At 39.2% G+C, this 24598-nt stretch overlaps 1 protein-coding gene and 1 long non-coding RNA gene across 2 annotated transcripts in view; one reads left to right on the top strand and one right to left on the bottom strand.

Moving 5' to 3' along the window:
* CSMD1 (CUB and Sushi multiple domains 1) overlaps positions 1–24598 on the top strand; it is a 1675903-nt gene that overhangs the window by 1080829 nt on the left and 570476 nt on the right. The window contains exon 9 of the mRNA XM_075861938.1: positions 14066–14190. Coding sequence (XP_075718053.1) covers positions 14066–14190 — 125 coding nt within the window. The remainder of the gene's footprint in view (positions 1–14065; positions 14191–24598) is intronic.
* Positions 10694–24598, bottom strand: part of LOC142759597 (uncharacterized) — a 34351-nt gene continuing 20446 nt past the window's right edge. The window contains exons 2-3 of the long non-coding RNA XR_012883152.1: positions 16881–17112; positions 10694–12609 (exon numbers count right to left, since the gene is read on the bottom strand). This is a non-coding gene — a long non-coding RNA (uncharacterized LOC142759597). The remainder of the gene's footprint in view (positions 12610–16880; positions 17113–24598) is intronic.

Genomic DNA, 24598 nt, shown 5'->3' with positions numbered 1-24598 from the left:
AAATGAATCAGGCATGGACTCGTGAGGATTTTAACACACCTCCACCTGATACCAATGACTAGATCTGCCAATGCTGACAGTGTGACTATTTATCACCGGCCCAATGATGCGACTGCCGCCATCCTCCTGCTGCATCTTGCCTTGTCCATCACTTTCCACACTGTACTACTGCTGCCGCTACTTCTAACCCTATACAGCCGCGTGCTAAAAAATAAATAAATAACTAAATAAATATATATATATATATATATATATATATATATATATATATATATATATATATATATATACACAGTACTGTGCAAAACAAAAGTTTTAGGCAGTTTCTAACAAAATTTTGCAAGGTACGAATGCTTTCAAATCGAAGAAATCTCAATCAGATGAATATTTGGTGTGACCACCGTTTGCCTTCATAAATGCCTTAAAATTATTCTAGGTAAACTTTTCCTACAATCGATTTTTTTTGCAGAAATAAATTTGTAATCTATTTTATTTGTAACACAGAAAGTTTTATCAGAGAAATAAAACTCAATATCTATTGCCCAGATTCTGCAATTTTTAGAAATATCCCACATGTGGTACTGTACTAATGGACTGAAGCACAGGCCTCAGATTCAAAGGAGCACCTAAACGATTTTGGGGCCTCCTTTTTCTTAGAAAATATTTTAGGCACCATGTCAGGTTTGAAGGGCTCTTGCGGTGCAAAAACAGTGGAAATCCCCCAAAAATGACCCGATTTTGGAAACTACACCCCTTGAGGAAATTATCTAGGGGTATAGTGAACAGTTTGAGCACGCAGGCTTTTTGCAGAAATTATTGAAATTAGGCCGTGAAAATGAAAATCTACATTCTTTCAAAGAAAATGTAGGTTTAGCTAACTTTTTATAATTTCCACAAGGACTAAAGGAGAAAAAGCACCAAAACATTTGTAAAGCAATTTCTCCCGAGTAAAACAATACCCCACATGTGGTCATAAACGGCTGTTTGGACACACGGCAGGGCTTAGAATGGAAAGAGTGCCATTTGGCTTTTGGAGCTCAAATTTAGCAGGAATTGTTTGCGGAGGCCATGTCACATTTGCAAAGCCCCTGAGGGACGAAAACAGGGAAAATGCCAAAAATGTGACCCATTTAGGAAACTACACCCCTTGAAGAATCCATCTAGGGGTGTAGTGAGCATTTTGACCCTACAGGTGTATCATAGATTTTATTAGACTTGGGCAGTGAAAATAAAAAAAATACTTTTTCTTTAATAAGACGTAGCTTTAGCTCAAAATTTTTCATTTTCTCAATAAATAAAGGAAAAAAAGAACCCCAACACTTGTAAAGCAATTTCTCCCGAGTACAGCAATACCCCACACGTGGTCATTAACTGTTGTTTGGGCACAGAATAGGGCTCAGAAGGGAAGGAGTGTGATTTGCTTTTGGAGTACAGATTTTGCTGCATTTGGTTTCTGGGCATTATGTTGCATTTGCAAAGTACCTGTGGGACCAAAACAGTGGATCTCCTCTAGAAGTGACCCCATTTTAGAAACAACACCCCTCAAGGTATTCACCTAGGGGTGTAGTGAGCATATTAACCCCGCAGGTGTTTGGCAGAAATTGGTGTGCTCTCGATGTTGCAGAGTGAAAATGGGATTTTTTTCCATAGATATGCCAACATGTGGTGCCCAGCTTGTGCCACCATAACAAGACAGCTCTCTAATTATTATGTTGTGTTTCCCGGTTTTAGAATCACCCTATAGGTAGCCCTAATCTTTTGCCTGGACATTCGACATTCGATAATTTGCATCTTGAAACAGAAGAAGTGTTCCCCTCAGGCTACACAACTGGATATTTTTCTTTCCTGACTTATTGGAGCCTTAACTTATTTTATTTTTTCATAGACGTAGTGGTATGAGGCCTGTTTTTTTGCGGGACGAGCTGTAGTTATTATTGGTACCATTTTGTGGTACATGCGACTTTTTGATCACTTTTTATCCTTTTTTTTGGGAGGCAAGGTGACAAAAAAAACAGCAATTCTGTCATCTTTTTTAAGTTAATTTTATACAGTGTTCACCACGCATAATAAATTACATGTTAACTTTATTCTGCAGGTCAGTCCGATTCCGGCGATACCTAATTTATAGCACTTTTTTATGTTTTACAACTTTTTGCAAAGTAAAATTACTTTTGTAAAGAGAATTTATTTTTTCTGTCATCATGTTGTGAGAGCCATAACTTTAATTTTTTTTTTGTCGATTTAGCTGTATGAGGGCTTGTTTTTTGCTATACGAGTTATAGTTTTTATAGCTACCATTTTTGGAAACATGCGACTTTTTGATCACTTTTTATTACAATTTTTGGAAGACAAAGTGACCAAAAAAACAGCAATTATGTCAGTATTTTTTAGTTTTTTTTACGGAGTTCACTGCGCAGGATAAATAACAATATTTTTATAGTTCAGGTCGTTACGGTCGCAGCGATAATATGTATGGTTTATTATTTTTTTCAATAATAAATGACTTGATAAGGGAAAAAGGGGGACATTTTGTTTTATTTTATTACTTAAAACATTTATTGTATTTTTTACAACTTTTATTTTGACTTTTTTTACACTTTTTTTTACACTTTTCTTTAGTCCCACTAGGGGACTTGAAGATCCAACTGTTTGTTTGATGTTCTAATACATTGCACTACCTATGTAGTGCAATGTATTGGAACTGTCAGTTGTTCACTGACAGCAAGCCGATCAGGCTCCGCCTTGGGACGGGGCATAATCGGCCTCCGTAATGGCAGACAGGAGGCCATTGTTAGGCCTCCTGTTGCCATAGGTGCAGTCGCCAGCCTTGCCATCGCATGGCAGGCTGCCGATTTGGTACAAACCACTAAAATGCAGCGAATGCATTGGATCGCTGCATCGAAGGGGTTAATGGCAGGAATCGGAGCTAGCGCCAGTTCCTGCCGATACATCGGGGTGTCCTCTGTAAGATACAGCGGACACCCACTGCTGATAACGCCGGCTCAGCTTCTGAGCTGGAAGCTGAGCCGGCGCCATCTTGCCGATGGTACCGGAAGCCTTTTAGGACCCGCCGCCGAGCGGGGCATAGGAGGCTTCCATTGCTGGCAGACCAGGAGGTAAGTATTAGGCCTCTGATTGCCTTTGCAGCGACCGGCAACCCAGAGATCACGTTGCTGGGGTGCCGGTGGCTAAAATGTCCTCACATGATCCGATCTCTATTGAACGCAGCATGTGAGGGGTTAGTCGGTCGGATCGGAGGCTAGCTCCGGTCCTGGCCATTACATCAGGGTGCCAGCTGTAACATACAGCTGGCACCCGGCAGTGATGGCGCTGGCTCAGCTCCTGAGCTAGCGCCATCTGCTTTACGTACAGTTACGTGGGAATGCGTTAAAACACCAGTTCCCATGATGTAACTGTACGTGATTTTGCGGGAAGGGGTTAACGACGAGCGACGGATATATCCGTCCACAGCAGGTGTTAGTTCCGGCATAGTGACGGATATATCTTTCGCTCTGATCTGGTGGGTACTGCCAGTGTACCCACACGATCAACGGCAGGAGCACGGCTGTTACACACAGCCTGGCTCTTGCCGCAACTGCCGGGATCGAAGCGTGCTCCGATTCCATCAGTTTAACCCAACAGATGCCACTGTCAAAGGCGACAGCGGCTTCTAATGTGTTTGGCAGAGAGAGGGAGCTCCCTCTGTCACCCTATCAGCGTTCCCGCAAAGAAATCGCAAGGCACCGTCTGGTTTCCACTTCAGCCCGGGGTTTAACAAAGGCCCCCAGGTCTTCCTTAAGCATCTATCTTCTTTGCTCATGCCAGAGGCATGGCCTAATAGATTGCCTGTCAGTTTTACACTGACAGGCAATAATGCTTTGGTATACTAAGTATACCAAAGCATTGTATAAGTGATCAGTAGATCGCATGGTGAAGTCCCCTGGAGGGACCAAAAAAAGTAAAACTGTTAAATAACGTTTATGAAAAAAAAAAAAAAAGACATGGTATCACCATGATCGTAACGACTCAAACAATAAATTTAATGCACTAATTAAACCGCCGGGTGAACGGCGTCCAAAAAACAATTGCAAAATTCCTTTTTTTCTCCCATTCCCACCATAAAAAATAAAATAAAAGTTAATAAATAAGTCCCATATACCCCAAAATACTAAAAATGAAGGCTACACCTTGTCCAGCAAAAAACAAGCCCACCTACGGCTACATTGACAGAGAAAACAAAAAAGTTACGGCTCTTGAAATGCAGCGATGCAAAAACAAGTAATTTAAAAAAAAAAAGTTTTTTTGTTTTGTAAACGTAGGAAAACATAAAACCTTTACATATTTGGTATCCCCATAATCATGCCAACCCATCGAATAAAGATAACATGTTATTTATGCCGCATAGTGAACGGCGTAAATTTGTAACGTGAAAACTATGCTGGAATAGCCGTTTATTTTCAATTATTTCCCAATATAAAGTTAATAAAAGTTAATCAATATATTATATGCTCCCAAAAATGAGGCAATTGAAAAATACAACTCGTCCTGCAAAAAAAAAACCCTTATACGTCTATGTCAACGGAATCAAAAAAAAGTTACGACTCTTGGATTGCAACAGTGAAAAAACAAAACATAATCCTTGGTCATTAATGCATAAAATGGCCTGGTCATTAAGGGGTTAAATCCACCACCTCCACCGTCACGACTACAGTGTGCCTGTTACAACCCCAGTGCCACTATTGCTGCTACAGAGGAGGTAAATTGGACACCTGCCCACCTTGTTTGCTGCTTCTCCGGATGCTGCTAGCAACCCTACCTTGCATAGGGTCAATATAACATACCTGAAACTACTCCCAAAAAAGCTATATTTTTGAACTGCTTTTCTAAAAAGCGATTCTTAACATTCCATAACAATTTTATCAATTGAAATTAGATAACACCAAACCTGTTGCTACTCCCACAAAGAGATTATTTTCAGACCACTTTTTATTTAAAAAGCATAAAACATCTGTCATACTGTAGTGCTGTGTTTTTTATTTTAACAGGTTATTTGTTACACTGGCTACGATCTATTTACCTTTACCCATATACAATTTGTTGCTGTCACTTTGAAATTGCTAATGCTGGCTTGGCGTTTAAGTGCTTTAAAGGGGTTGGGAACAGTAAGGCCACGTTCAGACGTGGCAGAATTGCTATTGAATTCCGCTGCTGACAGTCCGTAGTGGAATTCTGCAGCAGCCATTTTTTACATTTGTTTCTATAAATTTTTAGGAAACTTAGACCAGACGCTGTGGAAGATAACTGTGCGAAAATTAGGCTGCGGTGCAGAATTTTCTCTCCGAACCATGCACATTATGTTGCGGAGAAGCAGCGTAATTTCAATGCGGATTTCAGCCTTTGCAATGCAAAAACTGAAATCTGTGGCAAGTCCGCTGTGATATCTGCAACGTCTGAATTACCTGTCAAATATGCAAATGTTGGTACAGATTCGTTGCGTAATTGCCCGAAATCTGCACCAACATTTGCAGCGGAAATATTCTGCCACGTGTGAACGTGGCCTAGGACAAGACATCAGCGAGTCAGAAATTAGTTTTCAGGGGAACTGTGGCACATGCAATTCATGGCGAATTTATTCAGACCGAATTTAATCGAACAGGCGAATCAATAGAATCAGACTTGGAATGAATTTTGGGAAATTCGCTCATCTCTACTTTTAAGTAGTTGCACTGAATAATAATCCAAAATAGTAGTTGTTATCTACCATTTGAGGGAGCCATGTTGGCCTGGCTCTTAAAGGTACATTTTGTACGTTACTGTATCTCATGTGTTGGCTATGTATGTGCTCAATAAAGTCAGCTGTTTGAAACTTTATTTAATAATAAAGCACCACCTCCATATAACACCCAAAAGTAGTAAAATGGAGTTCTGTGCATCTTCTTCATAATTATCCTTTTTACCTATACATAAACATGGTTTTTCTGTTGTATTCTGTTGTCCTGAACAGTCCTTTTGCATGGGTTGTCCTGGGTGTGAAACCTAAAAATCTCAAATTATCTTGTTGTATCCTCAAACGATAGATCTAGAAATACTACCTAAAAGACTAAGCAAATGTTTTTTTTTTTGTTTTTTTTACAAAACATAAAAAACAAATGAACCTCTATATAATTCACTATTTAAAACGGTTACCATCTGCATTCAATGCAATTAATACAGTAGGAGCATACTCTTAATTCCTCTGAAAACTGGTTATGTTTAGATGTATACATTCTCTTTGAAAAAGAGTAAAATATGTAAACTTTACTATAGTTAACAAATATATATATTATTATTATTCTTTTTGTCACTGGTACATAACACATGTTGAAATGAGTAGGTTAGAGATTCGGAACTGGATTTGTTTTGGAAGGTTTTTGATGACATTCTAGAAAGAATTGTTTTGTCATTTCTGCCAAGTACTTATTGTTGACTATTAAACAGTTCATAGGTACATGTTATCAGAATTTAACTTCTAATTTACATTCCTACGTTGGTTTTCAAAAAAATAAATTTGTTTAGTTATAAATGTTTTCCAAGTTGTTGTTTTTTTCTCCAAATAACACAGTAGTACTACTAGTACTACAAGCTCAGAAACATCTTATTAACAGCACCTCAAATTAACCCCTTCCCGCAGTGGCCACTTTTGACCTTCCTGACAGAGCCTCATTTTTAAAATCTGACATGTTTCACTTTATGTGGTAATAACTTAGGAATGCTTTTCTCTCTCCAAGCGATTCTGAGATTTTTTTCTCGTGACACATTGGACCTTATGTTACCGGCAAAATTTGCTCGATGCATTCAGTATTTAATTGTGAAAAACACCAAAATTTAGCGAAAATGTTAAAAAATTAGCATTTTTCGACATTTAAATCCGCTTATAAGACAGGCACTTATGCCACACAAAATTGTTGCTAATTAACATCCCCCATATGACTACTATAGGTTGTCATCATTTTTTGAACATCCTTTTCTTTTTCTAGGACGTTACAAGGCTTAGAACTTTAGCAGCAATTTCTCATATTTTCAAGAAAATTTTCAAATGCTATTTTTTCTGGGACTAGTTCAGTTGTAAAGTGGCTTTGAGGGTCTTATATATTAGAAACCACTAATAAGTCACCCCATTTTAAAAACTGCACCCCTCAAAGTATTCAAAGCAGCATTTAGAAAGTTTCTTAACCATTTAGCCGTTTCACAGGAATTAAAGCAAAGTAGAGGTAAAATGTACAAATTTCATTATTTTTTTTAGCAGAAATGCATTCATTTTTTCTGTACCAGAGAAGGTTTTACCATGGAAATGCAAATCAATATTTATTGCCCAGATTCTGCAGTTTTAGGAAATATCCCACGTATGGCCCTAGCGTCATTTGGACTGAAGCACAGGCATTAGGAAAAAGGTGCACCTAGAGGATTTTGGTCCTCCTTTTTATTAGAATATATTTTGGGCACCATGTCAGGTTTAAAGAGCTCTTGCGGTGCCAAAACAGTGTAGATCCCCCAAAAGTGACCCCATTTGAGAAACTACACAAGTCAAGTAATTTATCTAGGGGTATAGAGAGCATTATTTTCACCTCACAAGTTTTTTGCAGAAATTATTGGAAGTAGACCGCGAAAATGAAAATCTACATTTTTTTCTAAGAAAATGTAGGTGTAGCTCATTTTAGTTCATTTTCCCAAGGACCAACAGAGAAAAAGCACCACAACATTTGTAAAGCAATTTCTCCAGAGTAAAAGAATAGGCCATATGTGGTCTTAAATGGCTGTTTGGCTATATGACCCCACAGGTTTTTTGTAGAAATTATTGGAAGTAGGCTGTGAAAATGAAAATCTACATTTTATCTAAGAAAATGTAGGTTTAGCAAAATTGTTTTTCATTTCCACAAGGACTAAAGGAGAAAAAGCACCACAATATTTGTGAAGCAATTTCTCACGAGTAAAACAATACCCCATATGTGGTCATAAACAGCTGTGTAGATACACAGTAGGTCTCACAAGGGAAGGAGCGACATTTGGATTTTGGAATGGTTTCCGGCGCCATGTTACATTTGCTGAGCCCCTGTAGTACTAGTTAAGTGAAAAAAAACAAATGTGACTCCATTTGGGAAACTACACCCCTTTAGGAATAATCTAGGGGTATAGTGAGAATTTTGACCCCAAGGGTTTTTTGCTGAATTAATTATAATTAGGCCGTGAAAATGAAAAATTTACTTTTTTTCCAATAAGATGTAGTTTTAGATCAACATTTTTCATTTTCACAAGGAATAAGGAAGAAAAAGCACCCCAACATTTGTAATGTAATTTCTCCCGAGTACAGTAACACCCCATATGTGGTTGGAAACTGCTGTTTACATATATGGGAGGGTTCAGAAGAAAAGGAGTGGTATTTGACTTTTGGAGTGTAGATTTTGCTGGAATGGTTTGTGGACACCATGTTGCATTCTCAAAACCCCTGATGTACCAAAAAAAGTGACCCCAATTTAGAAACCCCTAAAAGCATTCATCAAGGGGTGTAGTGATAATTTATACCCAACAGGTGTTTTTCAGAAATTAATACGCAGTGGATGATGCAAAGTGAAAATTGAAATTTTCCCCTGATATGCCTATTCACCGCACAATATGGCGTGCCTGCTTTTGCCACTGGAGAATCTTACCCCATAAATTGTTAAGCGGGTTCTCCCGGTTATGGTAATGCCTTACTTGTGGATGTAAACTGCTGTTTGGGTTCACTTTATGGCTTAGAATGGAAGGAGCGCCACTTGGAGCATGGATTTTGCTTGGTAGTAGTTTTGTTTGAGTTTTACTGGTATTTCAGTTTATAATGTGGGGGCATCAGGGTATATGTAATCTGTGCGGCACTTTTTCTCCTTTGTAATTTAGGATATTTTGCTGGGAAAGTTTTGCGCTGGTATAATACGGGTGCCCTCGTTTCCAGCGGATGTACTATGTCCCTTCACTTCCTAGTTCCTAAATACTAGGGCCCTGAAACTGAAGGAATGTTCCCCTCCGGCCTGCACATCGGGATGTTTTTTCATCACCGCATTACTAGTGCCATAACTTTTTTATTTTTTTGTTTATGGAGCTGTGTGCATGTTTGCTTTTTGCGAGACAAGCTGTAGATTTTATTGGTTCCATTATGAGACACATACGACTTTTTGATCAGTTTTTATTTCATTTTTTGGAAGAGGAAATTACCAAAAACAAGCAATTCTCAAATAGTTTTTTAATGGGGTTTTTTTCGGCATTCACTGTGTGTGCACCATAAATTACATGTTAACTTTATTCTGTGGGTCGATACGATTACGGCGATACCAATAACACATTTATATAGTTTTTTTCATGTATTGCAGCTTTTGCTCAATAAAATAACTTTTTTAAAGAAATCATTTATTTTCGCCATATTCTAAGACCCATAACCTTATTATTTTTGCGTGGACAAAGCTCTGTCAGGGAATTTTTTTTGCGGGGCAGGCTGTCGTTTTTATTGGTACTATTTTCGAGTAAAAGTGACATTTTGATCACTTTTTAATCGGCCAGAATGGAGAATAACTCTGGTACTGGTTGTTACAGGAGTGTGACAGCTGTAATATACAGCTGTCACCCCATGGTGATGGTGCAGGCTCCACTTCTGAGCCCGCACCATCACTGCGACGTAACTGTACTGCTGTTTGCAGGAACACCTTCCCGACAGCGCCATATATATACACCAGTTGTCAGGAAGGGTTTAAAGGCAAAATAAATATTTCACTAAGAACAAGCAGCAGACACATCTCCGAGCAAATGGAAGAACTTCTATAAATAAATCACTACTGAAGGAGAGAAACCAGAAAACAAAAACATTTCCCTAAGCTTAGTAACAAAGGCAGCGGATATCACATCAGTGGAAATCTGTCCTTTGATCTGATGAGTCCAAGTTTGAGATTGTCAGTTCCAAATGTTGTATCTTTGTGATAAGCAGGGAAGGTGAGTGGTTGAGGTCTGGATGTTTAGTTTCCACTCTGAATCATGTAGGAGAAGGTATAATATATGGGCCTACAAGAGATTTATTTATAACTGAATATATACTTAAAGGGGTTGACCCAGAATCAATAATATAAAAAGAAAATCAGACATAATATAGTGCATATGTACAAAGAAGAGATTCAGGCAGCACATCCAAAGGTGTTCATTTGGATGTGCTGCTTGGATCCCTTCTTTGTACATTGGTGACTAGGACGGTTGGATCCAGTCCTGTTGGGCTCTGCACTCCGTATTTCCACATTATTCTGGTGCTGGTATTTCCTCTCTGACTTTGATAATATAGTGCATGACAACCTCTTTATAACAAAGCTAGAACCAGTCCTGTATCTTACATAGATCCTGAGATCTCCCTATTCATTGCTCCAATTGTTCTGCTAGATTTTCTTTAAGCGGGAAGTTCAAGGGGTGTGTCCTTTCAACTGAAGCTCCTCCCCCTCCCTGTAATAGCTATATTAGCTTGCTAGTCATCTATTGCTAAGAAGCAAAAGTAATTCAAAGGTAACATGGCTACATTTGTTTTTGCAAAAATGGTAACCACAATAAAGCAAAAAAAATTGTAATATTATAAAACATTTTTTTCAAACATGTCTTTATTAGAATTTTCAAAACAAACATGTAAGAAGGCAATTATTATAGATGGCCAGTTTAAAGGTGTTTGGTAGAAATTATCTTAAATTCTTTGGTACTATGCACGCAATTTCCAATTTTATCTCAGACCTTTAGGCATTTCAAGGAACAATAACCTGCTAAGGCTGCAATGAAATGACATTGTAAGCCTATAACAAAATAAAAACAGAGAACAGTATAAACATGTAATTTTTTTTATCATGTATTCCACTTGATCAGGCCTTGAGCAACATTTGTCTGTTTTGTGTCAAAGCTGTGCAAGATAAATGACTAAATCACCTTAATGTAATTTATATAGAATTGCATATTTCATGTAAATAGGATAATCATGAGTGAGAAGGTATTTCCTTTCCAATATGTATTTGGAAAAAAAAACACATCATTATGCAAATAATATATTATATGCACTCTGTGCCATAGCACAGTGTGGAAATATCTCACTATCCTGCTATTTACTATTGCTGCAAACTTCATGATTGAAACAATTATTAAAAGTAGGACTTTAGGACAAAAAACAGAGCTTGACAATTTAATGTAAATTCATAGAATGTTAAAATAATTTATTAACCGTTCTACAACAGTTCTATGGCATGGAAAAGTCGTAAAAAGGGCCAACAAGTTTTTGCCTTTTTTATGCCGCCCTCGCCACTTTTGCAAAAAGGGTGTGCTTCTTATGAGGGACGGGGCAAAATCAGGCCTACAAATTTATTATGATTTACGCAAAAAAACTGGCATCAATTATAGTGGAAATCTACGTCAGCTCCTGGCTGGCTTAGATTTCACTCTTTGTGGAGTAGCAAGGTAGGGGCCCATACCAGGCCCTGTACCTTGCCCTTTCAGATCAGACTACCCTCTTCAGATTACCCCCCTCTATCGGGCAATTAAAAAAAAATAATAATAATTATGCTCACCGCTCCTCTTCTACCCTCTCGATCCCCTCAGCATGTTGCGGCTCATACCACGTACTGATGCTGGGCAGCATCATAACATATGTTACGCAGAACTCAGGACGACTCAGAGGGGTGATGCGAAGAGGATCGGTGAGGTGAGCATACATTTTCTTTTAATTTTATGTTGGGGAAGTGGGGGTGTGGGAAATAGTTGTCGCATGGCTGCAGTCATTGAGCCACAATTGTGGCGCATGGCTAGCGGAAAGATGAAACAAATTTATGAAGAGGCATGTGCTTCTTAATAAACATGTTGCATCTTGCTCCAAAAAAACTAAGACTGGCATATGAAACGAGTTTATTCAGCAAAGCTTAGTATATTTAGGTTTGAATTCTTTTATAGGCCTATAGAAGCTGCATTGGTCAGAAGTGTGTGTATTGCCATTTTTAGCACCAGTCATGTGACCCCGTCAGCGCCAGCAGTTCATTGGTAGTCAGTGGTTACGACAACCGTCCCTGTACGTCACTGAGCTAAACATGCCTTTAATGGTTGATACATCACAGCATCATGTTAAGTAAATACATCCCCTCCTTGTGTGTAGTCCTGTTTGCGGCCTCCTCGTATAAGACGCATGCGCTGTGCAGTCAAGTAGAATTTGAAACAGTGCTTACACTGGTGACTTTTAGTCTCTAAGAGATACATCAGCTCTTTTTTTAGTGCAGTGTGATTGTGTATAAACAAATATTAGCAGACGCAGTGTTCCCTATTCCACAATGTAAGTGAGAACGCTGCGTTCGCTAATATTAGCTTACACACCGTCACACCGCATTAAAAAAAGGATGATGTGCTTATGAACATTGCAGTCCAAACATATCTAAAACAAACTGTGCCGGAAGAAGATGTGCAGGGGAGGACTTTGAGGTGCGTGGATAAAGAGGAATGGAGTTCTGTGGTCAGGAGTCCAGCACTGAAAACGGCAGAATGGCGCATTTGATCAACACAGATTCCATCTATAAGGATGTAGTCCTCATTTGTCATTCGAAGCTGCAAAAAAAAAACCTTTTATACGCGGAATACCTCTTTAATAATTTTGTCATATGCTTTTGTTATTAGATGGATAGATTTCAAGTATTAACATCTGAAAGATATTCATAGAGTGTTACGTTAGTGAGCATTAAGTGAGTCCACTACCTACTGTACACCCCTAGCTCTTCCCTCTAGTTTTCGTCTTATACTTTCTAATATTGGTTATAGAAAGCAAAATGATAAAAGACTATGTTATAATGTTGTCCAGCAGTAACCAATTTAAAAACTATCTTTTTTGCCCTAATATGATGTACATATCTTTTTTTTTTTTTAGAAGTGTCCTGTTTAGTGTGGGAGATGATTATGAGCTTATAGAACATTTACTTAGCTGCAGAGATATGGAAAAAGATGGTTGTATGAACAGGCAGTAGACCAGCTAAACTTATATCATGAATGGTTCACCTGAGTATATCCGTCCGATTCACTTCTGGGTTAGAGAAGGAAACAGTGAGCTGCCTCACATTAATACTGCCATACGGAGCATAAATAACAGTGCCATGCTGTTCAGATAATACTACCATGCCAAGTCAAAAGAAAAGTGTTAAAACAATGCTACCATACAGAGCTCACTTATAAATGGCACATAGTGTCCAAATAAAAAAAATGCCATACAATGTTCAAATAATACCACCACATAATATGCTGGGTATACATACAGGGCTTACATAAAATAGCCATATAGGGAATTCATATTATATATACAAATCCATTAATATTTTACCTAAGAGAGAAGCGTAGGAAGGGGTAAAACCTTTATTCAAGGTGCAGAGCTTGTTGGGTCGTCAAGCAGAACTATGGGCTGCTCTGACAATTAGGGTATGTGCACACACACTAATTACGTCCGTAATTGACGGACGTATTTCGGCCGCAAGTCCCGGACCGAACACAGTGCAGGGAGCCGGGCTCCTAGCATCATACTTATGTACGATGCTAGGAGTCCCTGCCTCGCTGCAGGACAACTGTCCCGTACTGTAATCATGTTTTCAGTATGGGACAGTAGTTCCACGGAGAGGCAGGGACTCCTAGCATCGTACATAAGTATGATGCTAGGAGCCCGGCTCCCTGCACTGAGTTCGGTCCACTACTTGCGGCCGAAATACGTCCGTCAATTACGGACGTAATTAGTGTGTGTGCACATACCCTTAGATGACAACTATGGTTACTGAGAAAACCAAAGATTTAAAATGTAGGTAACATAAAAGGATCACCTGACAATGTTGACAACTTGAAAACTCTGATTGCGTATATACAGGAAGCGACATTTTTATCATGGTTTTCTTATTTTTCTCAATGATAAATTGCAAATTCTTTTGTATTGTGGTTGTCTGCTCTCCTCTACAAACATAAGAACATTCTATATAATTGTTTCCCTTACATTTATATTATTTTTGTCTTCTTTTCTGGCTATTTCTAGAGTGGGTGCCAATGTCCAATTTTCCTGTGATGATAATTATGTGTTACAAGGCTCGAAGAGTATCACTTGTCAGAGAGTGACTGACACACTCGCTGCTTGGAGTGATCACAGACCAATCTGTCGAGGTAAGCGAGCGGGAATACAGGTTCACATTTAAATACTTTAAAATTACAGTGTGTACATTACTCAAAGGGGAAAAAAACAAAAAAAAAACCCTCTAAAATTCACGCTACTACTGCTATATGCTTTATGACTTGAATATAGTTATTCGGACTCCCTTAAGAATGCATTTTCTATTTGGTTGAAAAAAATGGCATTAAAACCATAAAAAGGAACAAATTACACAGGAATTTGTGACTGCCAGTGTCACATAATAAGGCAATGGCTTAATTCATGCCTTTCATACATTCATCTCAAAATGAATGATTTAGAAATCGCCTGTTCCCTGGCAAGAATTTCAATACCAGCGTTCACGGTGATAAAATGCTTCACTATATCTGTTTTCCCTAACACTGGAGCTTGCTCTATAATATTGTGCAAAAGTGGATAAAAAAAAAGTCTGTATTAATACTGATAAAACGTTAGGCTTCCTGCTCTTGATGTTTTTAATCCCCTATTACCTCAAAATGATTCCCACAAGGTTTGCAATAGCATCACTATGTCGGCTGAGAGAAGGAAAAGGTGAGCACCTTCAAACGGAAATGTAGCTGTTACCATAGTAAGAAGAAGTGTGATAGATAAGGAAAAGGGCAGAATAGTCTTATCTCAAACAGTATGTAGGAGTTTTCTCTTCTGCATGTGCTATAATTATTCAATAAGTAAACAATCTCTTTGTAGGTTAAGCAGGTTCTTAGGTTATAGGCTGGTCTCATCCACTAGGCTTCAACTTTAATGCTGCTTGCTTTTAATACTAAAGGAAAAGATGATGCTTCTCCTGAAGCGTAAGGCTGGGTTCACACGAGAATGTTACGTCCGTAAGGGATGGAACGTATTTCGGCCGCAAGTCCAGGACCGAACACACTGCAGGGAGCCGGGCTCCTAGCACCATAGTTATGTACGACGCTAGGAGTCCCTGCCTCGCTGCAGGACCACTGTCCCGTACTGTAATCATGTTTTCAGTATGGGACAGTAGTTCCACGTGTGAACCCAGCCTAACACATTTAAGGAGCCTTGAAGACTCAGCTATTTTTTTGTTCTTCTATCACTGTGTTTGCCAGAGTCATAACTTTTTTAAATTTTTCCATCAACATAGCTGCATGAGGGATTACCTTTTGCGGGACGAGCTGTTGTTTTTTTTCTTTGGACCATTTTGGGGTACATAGGACTTTTGATTAACTTTTATTCTTTTTGGTGAAAAATGCTTTTGTTGTTGTTTGTTTGTCTTACGATGTTCACCTTGCAGGATAAATAATTATTTACTTTTATAGTACGGGTTGTTACAATTGCAGCAATACCAATTATGTGTACTTTTAAAAAATTATATTTTCCATATAAAGCATTTTGTAAAGAGAAAAAAGTAGGTTTTTTTCCTGAACATTTTTTTTTTTTACGTTTTTAGTTCCACTACAGGACTGTGATTTTTTGATTGCTTCAATAAAATGCTGCAATATTTCTGTATGTATTATGCCTCTCAGTGTAACACAGACAGTCATCCTATTACACAGGGCCTAATTGGAATACACAGATTGCAGCCCTGAAGGGTTTCTTTAAGATTCCGATGAGGTGACAGATGCAGCCCCGTCTTTCTGTGTCTGTCCACTTAGATGTCGTGGTCTCTAATAACAGCGGCCTCTAAGAGGGTCCAACAGCCCTGGATCCACCATTGCAGCACCGTAGATTTATGGCACATTGCAATAACTACATAGCACCAGTGCCTTAAATGTACGGCACATGCCGTCAAGGGGATAATATATGAATATACACAAACATATTTGAAATGAAAAATACAATTCAACCCTTAACACAAATCATAGACAAGGGACATTAATGCGTGTAAATTAGTGTCGGGATTGTGAATACACATCCCGTCCTGGCTGGAAGGAATGTCTATTCACTGTCAAGACACTTCAGTAACGTTAATGTGTAAGTAAGTGACTGCACATACTGATCTAGCAAGATCACTATGTGCTGATTAAATGAATGGAGAGAAGTGTATGACGCTGATTGGTCACTGATTGGTCAGCGTCATACACTCCCCTTTACAACGCCCACTTGGTCAAAAGTAAAAACACGCCCAGTTGGGCATTAAGAAATTAATTAGCATAAAGCTAAAATAGGTCATAACGTGGTTAAAATAGATTATTTTTCTAAATAAAAAGCACTGCTGTCATCTACATGACAGCACCGATCTCCTTATGTAGGAGATAGGGCACTTATAATGTGGTGACAGAGCCTCTTAAAACCGGAAGGTGTTTTTTTTCCTTTGCCACCCAAAAAAGTCATAATAAAAGTTAATCAATAAGTCCCATGTACCCCAAAACAGTACCAATCAAACCTACGTTCTAGCCCCAAAGCATAATGCTGCCTCCACAATGCTTCACTGTGGGTATGGAGTTATTTTGGTGATGTGCGGTGTTGGTTTTACGCCAAACAAACCTTTTGGAATTATGGCCAAAAAGTTCAACCTTGGTCTCATCAGACCATAACACGTTTTTCCACATGCTTTTGGCAGACTTGATGTAGGTCATTGCCAAAACTAGCTGGGCTTGGATGTTTTTCTTTGTTAGAAAAGGCTTCCATCTTGCCACCCTACCCCACAGCCCAGACATATGAAGAATACAGGACATTGTTGTCACATGCACTACACAACCAGTACCTGCCAGAAAGTCCTGCAGCTCCTTTAAAGTTGCTGTAGGCCTCTTGGTAGCCTCCCTGACCAATTTTTGTCTTGTCTTTTCACCAAGTTTTGAGGGACGTCCAGTTCTTTGTAATGGAACGGTTGTGCCAAATCTAATCCACTTCTTGATGGCCATCTTCTCCTGACTGATGCCTTTCAACAATCAGATCCCTTTGATGTGTTGTAAGCTCTCTATGGACCATGGCTTTTGCTGTCACATGTAACAAAGAAAATGTCAGGAAAATCCTAATAGAAGAGCAGAACTTTATATGGGGTTACTCAGAATCACTTTAAATAATGGCAGCTGTGTTCTGACTACTATTTAATATGAGTTTATATGTGATTGGCTAATACTCAACACAACCACATCCCCTATTATAAGAGGGTGTTCACACTTAGGGCAAAGCCCCACGTGGCGGAATTGCTCTGGAATTCCGCTGCGGACACTCCGCAGCGTTAATCCGCAGCGGACCCGTTTCTCCATTGCCTTCCACTTCTTTTTAGTAGGCTTCGTTTAGACGAGGCGGAAAATTCCGCTGCAGAGCATAGGCTGCGGTGCGGAATTTGTTGTCCGCAGCATACAATGGATGTTGCGGACCTGTGGCGGACTGGTTGCGGACTCATTGCGGAAGTTTTCCATTGACTTCAATGGAGATTCTAAATTCCGCAATGAAGTCCGCAGATGTCATGTACATGTTATGTGTGCTGCGGATGCATATTGTTTTTTTAACATGACATTTCTTCATTCTGGCTGGACCTACGTATTTCTAGGTCTACAGCCAGACTGAGGAAGTCAATGGGGCTTCCGTAATTACGGGTGACTACGTGTGTGCAGACAATAATTACGGGTGACTACGTGTGTGCACCCGTAATTATGGAAGCGTTGCTAGGCGACGTCAGTAAATAGTCACTGTCCAGGGTGCTGAAAGAGTTAAGCGATCGGCAGTAACTATTTCAGCACCCTGGACAGTGACTACCGATCACAATATACATCAACCTGTAAAAAAAATAGAAGTTCATACTTACAAAGGATTCCCTGTTTCTTTCTCCAGTCCGGCTTCCCAGGATGACGTTTCAGTTCAGTCTAAGTGACGGCTGCAGCCAATCACAGGCTGCAGCGGTCACATGGACTGCCGCGTCATCCAGGGAGGTCGGGCTGGATGCCGAAAGAGGGACGCGTCACCAAGACAATGGCCGGTAAGTATGAAATTCTTTTACTTTCACTAGGGAAAGTGCTGTCCCTTCTCTCTATTTTATTCATACTAGTAAAAGTTATATTTTAGTACTCCGGATCTATTTTTTCATGAAATTATTCATGTACTGATTTTTTGACATTACAAAAACTTGGCATTTTAACAGGGGTGTGTGGACTTTTTATATCCACTGTATATTGTCATGAGATAACAACAGGATAATATTCATAACATTTAAAAAATGTAGTATTTAGATGCATAAATATTTTATTTTTATTTTAGTTAGGCTCCATTATTTATCATTTTTAACTGCCATTTTAAAATGTTCTCATCCTTGGAGGGACTTATTTATCTGCACCTCGTAATTGACAAGTGTATAAGGAGAAATAAGGAGAAATAAGGAGAAATAAGTATGCCAACCATTCCCAAACTCCAAAACAAATGTGTAATGTACACATAGAGCACAAAACTTTTATACATGTTATAGTAAGAAACATACAGTATATAAACACTGCGTGATAGATAATTTTTTTCTTTTAATTTGTTTTTTTAATTATTATAGCAATTTCTTCCTATCTTTAATTGCTTAGCGAAAACGGTGAATCCCTTACAATTACTCAGTCAAAGCCCTGATCTTAAAGCAATTGCAAATTTATGATAATACTTGAAAACTGTAGTGTACAAGACTCATCTCATTAACCTAAATAACTGAGAGCAAATCTACTTTTAGGAAAGAGCTTTATTCTATTTGAACAAAATATACAATTATGTGTTATATACGTAATCTACCACCTCTGCTTTATCTCATTGGAGCATAAAACCTTTGTCACATGCAGATGGCTCACTCTCATGCTTTCAAATTGTTATTTCTAAGAAAAAAATAATTTATGCCCCACCCCCATACAGGTCCGTTTTTTTAATGTGTAAGGCCGGATTCACATGAGCGTGTGCGTTTTGCGCGGGCAAAAAACGCTGTGTTTTGCGCGCGCAAAAGTTCAATGTGGCATCTGTCTATGGTGCGTGGCTGCATGATTTTCGCGCAGCCGGCATCATTATGACACTCTGTTTTTAGGTTACGAAACAGTAAAGAAGGAGGGGCTTTTATGTTTCCCTTCACTTCTTTAACAACTGTAGCGCGAATCACGTGCATCACCCGGAAGTGCTTCCGTGTGCCGTGCGCGATTTTGACTTCAATGGGTGCGTTCTGCCTGAAACATGGGCAAGTATAGGACATGTCGTGAGTTTTACACAGCGGACACATGCTGCGTGAAAATCACGACCTGTCAGAACGGCCTCATTGACTTACATAAGTCCGTGCGACGCCCGTGCTTTCCTCTTCAGTAAGCATCCGCAAAAAATCTGAACCGCGCATGGTGTACTATGGATGACTTATGCTATTATATGTTATACAGTATGAATAGAGTTCAAGAAAAGAGGGATTATCCTTTTCAATGAAGTCTATTTATCATGTCAAATGGAACCCTACGGGTCCCTGTAAGAATCCCAGGCTGCGGACTTCCATACACAGATTCCAGCACAACGCCATCAGGTAAGCACCATTTGATCCCTCCTGATACTATATCTCTAAACCTCTTGGGATGATGCACAATGTGTGCCATGTACTTTTTCTCTTTCTCTAAACACATGATGTAGCCATCTTTATATTGACTCTGATAACTTGCTGCATCGTGATATCACACAACAAAAGCCATTGAAAAGTCATTGAAAAAGTCAAGATAAAGGATCTTCCCACTGTGTATTTAATGCGTTAAAATTCAAGATAAATATGGCTACATCTGTATGTTATACAGTGGCATATGTCGGGGCTTTACATACAACGTATACATTCCCTGATGTATGTGCCGAATGTAGCCCCATAATGTGATGTGAATAGAGCTTTACAGGCTGGGAAGAGGGACTAAAATGTTAAAGCGTACCTAACTTTTTAGGTGACTTTTCAAAATAAGCTGTCCTATGTGTGTACATGAGTAGAGATGAGCGAACCGGGACAACCGAACCCGGTTTCGGTCCGAACATCAGGAAAAGTTTGGTTCGCAGCAATTCCGAACTTCACCGGGTTCGGCCGAACCCGTTTTGACCGAACCCGGTCAAAAATATTATACAAATCGGCAGCCACTTGTCTCTATCAATCACTGATAGAGAAAAGAGGCTGCTGATTAAAAATAAAATAAAAAGCATTTCATACGTACCCGGTCGTTGTCTTGGTGACTTCTTCCTCCAGTCCGACCTTCTTATCTGACGCGGCAGCCTGTGATTGGCTGCAGAGGCCTCTGTAGCCTGTGATTGGCTGCAGAGGCCTCTGCAGCCTGTGATTGGCTGCAGCGGTCACATCGGCTGTAACGTCATCCAGGAATGTCGGGCCGGATGTCGAGAGGGACGCGTCACCAAGGCAACGACCAGGAGACCGGACTGGAGGAAGCAGAAAGTTCTCGGTAAGTATGAACGTCTTTTTTTTTTTACAGGTTACTCTATATTCTGATCGGAATTCACTGTCCAGGGTGCTGAAACAGTTACTGCCGATCAGTTAACTCTTTCAGCACCCTGGACAGTGACTATTTACTGACGTCGCCTAGCAACGCTCCCGTAATGACGGGTGCACATATGTAGCCACCCGTCATTACGGGACCTCATGCACACGACCCGAAATAGCGGGCCCATAGACTTCTGTTAGCCATGGGTACCTTCCCGTTTTCTCACGGGAAGGTGCCCGTGCCGTTAGAAAGATAGAACATGTTCTATTTTTTTATTTTACGGGCCGTGCTCCTATACTTTATAATGGGAGCACGGCTCGGAAAAACGACCGGCTGCCCGTGGCCGGCCGTGCTCATCTCCTGAAATACTCTGTGCTGCCTTAAACTCTGTGGACAGGTCAGGATCCTGTTTCTTTTAAATGCTGCTGGGGAACCCGCTCGATCCACTATATAAGGCTGCGCTACAGTGCAGCATTTAAAAGAAACAGGATCCTGACCTGTCCACAGAGTTTAAGGCAGCACAGAGTATTTCAGGAGATGAACGTGCAGATTCAGTGCTGCTGTGAACTCTGCTCTTACCATTACGTAGCTCTCAGTCTGTTACCTCTCCTCCACCCCTGTCCTCAATAACACCTTCACATGATTGGCAAGTCACCACGTAATGGTAAGAGCAGAGTTCACAGCAGCACAGAGTATTTCAGGAGATAAGCGTGCGGATCTTGTGCGGGGTGGTGACTTGCCAATCATGTGAAGGTGTTATTGAGGACAGGAGTGGAGGAGAGGTAACAGACTGAGCTACGTAATGGTAAGAGCAGAGTTCACAGTAGCACAGAGTATTTCAGGAGAGGAGAGTGCAGATTCAGTGCTGCTGTGAACTTTGCTCTTACCATTACGTAGCTCTCAGTCTGTTACCTCTCCTCCACTCCTGTCCTCAATAACACCTTCACATGATTGGCAAGTCACCACCCCGCACAAGATCCGCACACTCATCTCCTGAAATACTCTGTGCTGCTGTGAAGTCTGCTCTTACCATTACGTGGTGACTTGCCAATTCAAAACAATCTCACACCATCCAGTAAAAAATGTATATGTCAATTGTATACGCTTTTTTTTTTTTTTTTAAATGTCTATAGGCAATAGATGGCTGACAGATGCCATCCGTCAGACGCATAGGATTTTTTTTATATGTTTACATTCTCGCTTCACACATCTTGAGATATGTCGGGTTTAGAGATAAGTAAAGTGAGGAAACATCTGTACATGACTTGTATTCTGCATATTTTAGCAGTTTTCCCCTCTGCAGACTCAATCTCTAAGGGCACGTTCAGATGTGGCGGAATTTTTACACTGCAAATGTTGGTGCAGATTTGGGGCAATTACGCAATGAATCTGCACCAACATATGCATATTTGACAGGTAATTCAGACGTTGCAGATATCACAGCGGACATGCCCCAGATTTAAGTTTTTGCATTGCAAAGGCTGAAATCCGCAGTGAAATTCCGCTTCTTCACCGCAACAGTCAGTGCATGCTGCGGAGGGAATATTCTGCACCGCAGCCTATGGTCCGCAGCAGCGTTTTCCCGCAACATCTGCACGAAGATAACTAAAAAGGTGGGGAAACCAATGGACTAACTGTCTGCTAACGATTTCCACTGCGGACTGTCCGCAGCGGAATTCCACAGCAATTCCGCCACGTCTGAGTGTGCCCTAAATCTCAGTTTACTCTAAGATAGTGGGTGGAGCCTAGCTGCTATCATGTCTTCTATACTCTTCACACATAGAAGAGGAGAATCTGCTCTCCTATCTCTATTTTCGATAGATAGATAGATAGATAGATAGATAGATAGATAGATAGATAGATAGATAGATAGATAGATAGATAGATAGATAGATAGATAGATAGATAGATAGATAGATAGATAGATAGATAGATAGATAGATAGATAGATAGATAGATAGATAGATAGATAGATAGATAGATAGATAGATAGATAGATAGATAGTGGTAATGATTCTGTTGCTAATGGTTTCCATTAGTTTCCGTTCCGTCAGGTTTCTGTTCTTTTAGTGGAAACAATAGCATATTCGACTGCGCTGCTGTTTCCGCAAAATAATAGAAACCTTACGGAACGAAGACAAACAGAAACCATTAGCAACAGAATCTTTATCATTTAAATCAATTTTAAAGCAAACGGAAGTTAAGGATTCTGTTTGCCTTTCCTTTGATGGGTTCCTCCGACGGAAAGGTCTGACGGAACCCATCAACAAAGACCGAACGCTGATGTGAACACACCCTTAGACAGCAAAAATAAGTAATTTTTCTTTAAATTCTAACCATATTTCTTCACTTAATAAGCCTGTAGACTTGCAGTGCAATTTTTATAAAATATAAACATAACTCTGAATTATATTCACATTTTGTTTTCAGCTTAAAAATATATTTCTACGCGACTATATTGCAGTATGGTATTGTTTTTCAAGGTTAAATAACCTTTTGCGAATTACCAATATTTTCTTTTCTTACCATGGGAAATATATTGAGACCAAAATAAATTAACTGTATCTTCTGTATCATATTTTTTTTATAATAGCGGGACTTTTTTTTTTTTAATCTGTACTCTCTATTGATTTTTCTTTGTTTTTATTAAATTGTTACATTAATCAGTTTTATTTATTTACCTATAAAAAAAATAAAGCCATTAAAAGCAGAATTGATTTGGAAATACTTTTCCTTTGGTCAAATGTTTTTTTTTAATTAAATGCATAAACTTTTAAAACACTTTAATGGTAATAGTAATATAACATGAGATAAAAGAGAGGAAGAGAATAATGGGAAAAAAAACAAGGAACGGAACAAACAAACAACTATTACACCGTTTCTATTCTCAGCACTGTGCCTATCTTTTTATGGTATATAATTTCATGGCATATAATTGTCACACAAAAGAGAATTGAGAAGAAAAATAATGTGCTTATTTATAAAACAATGGTAGCTTTGTTAACCTTGAGCAACTTCTTGTGAGACAAATGTTTGAGGCACTAAAATCTGACAGAGCATTTATTTGGATCTGCTAAGTGTCTTCTATATAGAGATTGCATTTTTAATCATAAAATGAAAACAAACACTTTGTGAATAATATTCTACATCTAAAAGAACTATGTAAATATTATTGCAACATTTTGAGGCAACGATGCCCCCTTTTCCCAAGCCTAGTAAAGAGGGCGTGCTCTCCTTGAAGCACCGCATATCACCAAGATCCAAGGTGGTGAAGTATGCTGGAAGCAATCGGCTGATGATATAGAACATTTGCAACTATTTTTAAAATATTTTCTACCACTGTTTGTGGGTAAAGCATAATTATTGTAACATTGCACACTTGTGTTTGAGCTTCTGTAAAACGTATAAAGTCACGCAGAGACTTTAAACTTTGCATGATTTGCTATCAAACTGTGAAATGAAAGGGACAACCAGCTTGAGAATATTTTTGGTTTAGAAAATAAGATGTTTAATTGTTACCCTGCAAAACTAAATAACTATAAAGTAAGATCATGATAACCAAGATCTTACCATTTAGATACCTATGGATCAGTAGAGCTCAATCTTGGGTATCACAGGGTTTAAATTGACAATTATGCTTTGTGCCATTCATTAAATGTCGATGTAAAAAAAAAATGCCAAGATATATATCCAGGTAGGTAGCACGTAAAACAGCAAAAATTTGTATTGATTTATTGCGCTCCAGACTAGTCAAGTATGGGCAATGTTTTGGGCCAAGATGTTCTTTCATCAAGCAGTGGTCTATAGTAGCGGGATACACGGTCGCTGAGGGAGAATGGCAACACATAGACGCTATGTTTTTGAATATTCATTCATTTTTCAAATTAATATTTAGGAACACAGTATGCACAGGGTCTATACTGTATGTGTGATTTTTTTTGTTCGGTCATTGTTCTACAGTTAGTGATACGCATTTTCTGGGGTGTAGAAGCAGTCTACTAATTCTCCAGGA

This window comes from Rhinoderma darwinii, chromosome 4, assembly GCF_050947455.1.
Source record: "Rhinoderma darwinii isolate aRhiDar2 chromosome 4, aRhiDar2.hap1, whole genome shotgun sequence".
Taxonomy (NCBI): domain Eukaryota; kingdom Metazoa; phylum Chordata; class Amphibia; order Anura; family Rhinodermatidae; genus Rhinoderma; species Rhinoderma darwinii.
This window is presented reverse-complemented; position numbering and strand designations above follow the sequence as displayed.